Genomic DNA, 4,651 nt, shown 5'->3' with positions numbered 1-4,651 from the left:
TCTTCTTTTGTTTCTTCTCTCCTTTCCATTTTTGTATTATGGGTTTCTCCCCCTTTTCCCACATCTCTCCTTCTCTCTCTCATAATAATAATAATAATAATAATAATAATAATAATAACGATAATAATAATAATAATAATAATAATAATAATAATAATAACGATAATAATAATAATAATAATAATAATAATAATAATAATAACGATAATAATAATAATAATAATAATAATAATAATAATAATAACGATAATAATAATAATAATAATAATAATAATAATAATAATAACGATAATAATAATAATAATAATAATAATAATAATAATAACGATAATAATAATAATAATAATAATAATAATAATAATAATATTTTATAGTAATAATTTTTTCTCTTTCTTAGAACTGATGTTTTATGCTGCACGAGTGAAAGAGATTTCCTAGCTAAGCTACACTGTGTCCGTCAGGCCATGAACCTGCTACTGCAGTCACCAGAGAACAGAGAATACCTCATTGACGCTGGAAGAGATATGGTAGTATCACTACTGATAAAATCAGCATACGTAAGGGAGACTGAAATATTAATATTTATACATGTATGATATTTGTTGGATTGGGTTTTTAGTGTTTTTTGTGTTGTTTAGGATGCTGGTCCATTTCTTGAAGCTTACGATAATATCATTAAGTTTTGTCAAGTACCTGAGAATTTGAATAAGACGAACATCGAACTGTCAGAGAGAGGAGTAAGAGAGAGAAGGGGGAGGGAGAGAGAGAAAGATTACATAGTTATTCTGATGTACATGTATTAAATGGTTGTTTTATCATTCTCAGGTAGTATGCATGAATATATATGATATTGCTTTGGACTTCTTGCTGTTGGATGCTTTTGATGACCTGGCTAGTCCTCCTTCAGCAATGCTGTCAGTGATACAGAATGGATGGATATCAGATGGGATCAAGCAAAGTGTAAATAAATATAAATAAATAAATAAATAAATAAATAAATAAATAAATAAATAATAATAATAATAGTAGCTAATGCTTTATGATCAATATTGTCTTCTTTTACAGATGTTAAATACAGCAGTTTGGTCTATTCTAAAGACTAAGAAGAGTTTATTAAAAGTACATAAAACTCAAACATAATCACTTTAATTTAACCTCCTCCCTCCCTCCCTCTCTCACAGAGTAAGAATGGGTTCATGTACCTATTCTACAGTCTAAGTGAGACCATTTCCCCCGTCTTTGCATGGGGTTTTCTCGGAAGTAACAATCAACTCAACGAGCACTGTCAGCAGTTTAAGGTGAGATAAACACAAGCCACACCCCTAGTGACCCCGCCCATTACTAGGCTACGATAATGAAGCTCCTCATTGCTGTGTTTTCACTGGAGACTGTTAGATACAGTTCAGCTCAGACTCTAGCCGATGACATTATGCATCACACGAGAAGAGCTGTCAATTCTCTTTCTAATATCTAGCATCTTGTGTATTTTATAATTATTGTTTTTTATTCATTATTAAAGACAAAAAAATATTGTTGCCAATGAATATAAATTTTCTGATGCAAAGGTATTGGCTTTTAAAATTTATGAGGAACAAGCAAAATATAAAAATGTCAAACAATATAAACAATACTTCATACAATAAAACTACATTATGTTTTGTGAAGGCAATTAAAGAAATATTCTCAACATTTTCTGTCATTAGTCCATTGATAGAAAATGATGCTGCACAAGATTATGATAATAAAAATCAGTACACTGGTGGGTACATTTACAGTTATCACTAGCCCTTGGACTGTTCCGTTTGAATGATCATTTTCACTTCTTCTGCTCTCTTTACTTTCAAAGTCAGGTCCACTTCCATACTTGCTATGTGCTTTAGGAGATGATAAAAACTTATAGTACATGCATGCAGTAAAGCTTACATGATTTTATGTAAACCACAAAACCTCACCTACTTATGTATTCACATGATTATAGTGCATTTTCATTTTTCAATATACATGTACATGTCAATATACATGTAATTTTTGAGGGCACTTTTCTCCTGATAGTTAATGATGAAATTACGAAAATTATTATTGTGATAAAAACAAACTATGTCAAGCACAAAAACAATACATATGTTAATATAATTGCAGCAGTGTATCAAAGGAATGTTCTCAGCATTCACAGTCAGTCCTACATGCAGTCTCACGGGGCCAGCCCTGGCCCTGCAAGAGTAAGGTATGTATTTGATAAATGAAGCTGCACAAGACCAAAAGTAATATAACAGCAATTACAAGTAGTACATTGAGGGTTATCAGTAATCCATACGCTTTTTTGTTCGAATATTCATTTTGATTCTTCCTGCTGCTCTCCTTGTGTATCGTCATACTTCCAGTGAAAGTACGGTCAAAGTCAGGTTCACTTCCATACTCGCTGTGTGCTTCAGGAGATGACAAAAACTCAAAGATGGCGTGATGAACTGCTCCAAGCTCATCATAATCTTCACAAACTTGAATAATCTTTCCCCACGTGAAATCTTTACCTCTCTGTCTCCACTTTTTAAAAACAGACCCAAGCTTATCTGCAGCAGAGCTTGAACCATCAATCAATGAATCATCCACTTCTGTTTCTAGTGCTATATCAATCGTCTTCCAGGTACTTGCTGCTTTAGATTTAACGAAAATTCTATGAAGATCAGAAATCTTCGGCTTCTTTTGATAGAGATCTATTAGAGAAAAACCAATATCATTAACTAAAATTAATTTTACAATGTTACCTGCTGCATCATATTCTGGTCCAGGATTAATTTCAACATCTCCAGAAATGATAAGGTGAATGACAGTGGCAAATATCATCAACTGCTTCATATCAGTAGCAGATCCAAGAGAGGATTGACAGATGAACAGCAAAAGAGCAATGATGATCGAGATAACATCATACATTACACTAGCAGCATAATATTTGTGGAGGTTTGCTTGCATTGATTCATTTAACTTGAAGATCGAGTCCTTTACATTTCTAAAAATGGGGCCCTGAATATTGAATAATAAGAACAATCATTTTAATTAGAAGCTATTATATTGCTAAGACTTACGAAGACATGATTAAGAAACCAATTAAAGCAACTTTTAGAAGCAGTAGAAGACAATTGTTTACAAAAATCTGCAACATTCTTGACACTTTGTAGTAACTCAACAGTACAAATACTAACTTCTTGTAGCTAGAATAAGGTAGTATAATTCCAATATTTTAGTGTCAAAACAAACCCGGCCCTAAGTATATTCCCTTACTTACTCTATAGAAGATATCAACAAGTGTGTCTCTATCAAATGAATATGTGCAGTGCTTATGCATTCCTTGACAAGCATTTTCAAACTAACAAGAATAATGATGAAATGTTAAAATATAAGAAAAACTTACCATGCATCTGAGAGTATTAAGTTCTTTTTTTAATGAACGTGTCCAGGAACGTGGTAGTGGAATGAGAACTCTCATCATTTCAGCCATTTTTAACTATTTAAGAGCAGTAATTATGTGTATTATAATAATTGAATGATGAAATATCTTATGTAACATGTTAATACATCTCGCTTCTTAAATACTTTGAACAGATATCACTCTTGGCCTGGCGGGGGCCCATGGGTGATATCAATTTGTGCCAGGTTTGGTTATCAACAAACGAGGAATGACGTCATCATATGACAATACAATGGCATGTGTGCTTCACTTACATTGGATTCAATAGCAGTGGCATAATTTTCAATGCATTTTAGATCTGTTTTATTAATGCTGGAAATACCATCAGCAGGCACCTCCTCACTCTTAGTAACTCCCCAGAAGTCTTCATCTTCCTTCAAATAAGTCCAAGTTTGCAATCGTCGGTATATCTCATTAATAGAATGATCAGGATAGCGCCTGTTACCATAGATAAAATCCGAGATAATATTAATAGAATAATCAGATCTAATCTCAAACACAGCGGATACGATAGCCATAGTCTTGGCTATGCAAGGGGGTGTCACTTGCATATAGACTGTAGTTACACTTGCGACCGCGATCAAAAGCTTTGATCTGCATAAAAAGACCTTTGATACCTTGATCTACAGGCTTGATTTCCCTTGATGCTTGATTTTGATGAGCTCACGTGCATGCACAGCTAATTAAAAATTCATAGATCTGCATAATCAAAGATATAGATCTACGGAAAATATACATATCTTGATGCCTGCTACAGACTGTCTTGATCCCTTGATTGCAATCTGATTGTCCCTTTGATGTCTTGATTTTGATTTGATCACGGTCGCAAGTGTAACTACAGGCTTGATGAAAGTAACACCCCCTTGCTATGGAGCGCCAAAGTGGACAAAAACATAGGTCAACTGCCTCAGTCTGCCTGCCAGTGCCAGGTCAGGCAGGTCCATGATTAAACTCGGGCGTAGGAAACTAGGAATAGGGGGGGGGGCAGACTGGCAAAAGGGGCAACTGCCCCCCACTTTTATTGACGTGGGGGCTCTGCCCTCTCCCAACTTTTACTAAACTGGTTTTTTTGAAAATTACACCCTTTCAACTTACATGTATACCAAATTCCCAATAAGCACCTCATAATGATAATGCACCAAGTCATTCAAATCAATTTTGATTTCCCTTAAATGCATGGTTAGCTAC

At 34.1% G+C, this 4,651-nt stretch overlaps 2 protein-coding genes across 2 annotated transcripts; one reads left to right on the top strand and one right to left on the bottom strand.

The window, feature by feature from the left end:
* The first annotated feature begins 390 nt into the window (after positions 1-390).
* On the top strand, positions 391-1,490 carry LOC100634582 (mitoguardin 2-like). The gene is made up of 6 exons (XM_020002229.1): positions 391-557; positions 639-737; positions 826-960; positions 1,066-1,119; positions 1,182-1,298; positions 1,346-1,490. The coding sequence occupies exons 1-6, from the start codon at positions 465-467 to the stop codon at positions 1,472-1,474; spliced, it is 627 nt and encodes a 208-aa protein (XP_019857788.1). The 5' UTR covers positions 391-464; the 3' UTR covers positions 1,475-1,490.
* Positions 1,491-2,052: 562 nt separating this feature from the next.
* Positions 2,053-3,992, bottom strand: LOC109586058 (uncharacterized). Its single transcript, XM_020002228.1, has 6 exons — positions 3,718-3,992; positions 3,407-3,499; positions 3,281-3,361; positions 3,081-3,206; positions 2,763-3,018; positions 2,053-2,711 (listed from the first exon to the last, which is right to left on the bottom strand). Exons 1-6 carry the CDS (start codon positions 3,979-3,981, stop codon positions 2,161-2,163), a joined length of 1,371 nt encoding a protein of 456 aa, XP_019857787.1. The 5' UTR covers positions 3,982-3,992; the 3' UTR covers positions 2,053-2,160.
* Between the last annotated feature and the right edge of the window lie 659 nt (positions 3,993-4,651).

The sequence above is a fragment of the Amphimedon queenslandica genome, unplaced genomic scaffold (genome assembly GCF_000090795.2).
Source record: "Amphimedon queenslandica unplaced genomic scaffold, v1.1 AMPQUscaffold_12958, whole genome shotgun sequence".
In the NCBI taxonomy this organism is placed as follows: Eukaryota; Metazoa; Porifera; class Demospongiae; order Haplosclerida; family Niphatidae; genus Amphimedon; species Amphimedon queenslandica.
The sequence above is the reverse complement of the archived record's forward strand: the minus strand, read 5'-3'. Positions and strand labels throughout refer to the sequence as shown.

Excerpts from the sequence above, each read along its gene's own strand:
- LOC100634582 (XM_020002229.1), top strand. The coding sequence starts at position 465 with ATGAACCTGCTACTGCAGTCACCAGAGAACAGAGAATACCTCATTGAC. Across the intron at positions 558-638 it reads TACTGATAAAATCAGCATAC|GATGCTGGTCCATTTCTTGA; the intron begins GTAAGGGAGACT and ends TGTGTTGTTTAG. Across the intron at positions 738-825 it reads TCGAACTGTCAGAGAGAGGA|GTAGTATGCATGAATATATA; the intron begins GTAAGAGAGAGA and ends TATCATTCTCAG.
- LOC109586058 (XM_020002228.1), bottom strand. The coding sequence starts at position 3,981 with ATGGCTATCGTATCCGCTGTGTTTGAGATTAGATCTGATTATTCTATT. Across the intron at positions 3,362-3,406 it reads TTAATACTCTCAGATGCATG|TTTGAAAATGCTTGTCAAGG; the intron begins GTAAGTTTTTCT and ends TATTCTTGTTAG. Across the intron at positions 3,207-3,280 it reads TTGTTGATATCTTCTATAGA|CTACAAGAAGTTAGTATTTG; the intron begins GTAAGTAAGGGA and ends ACCTTATTCTAG.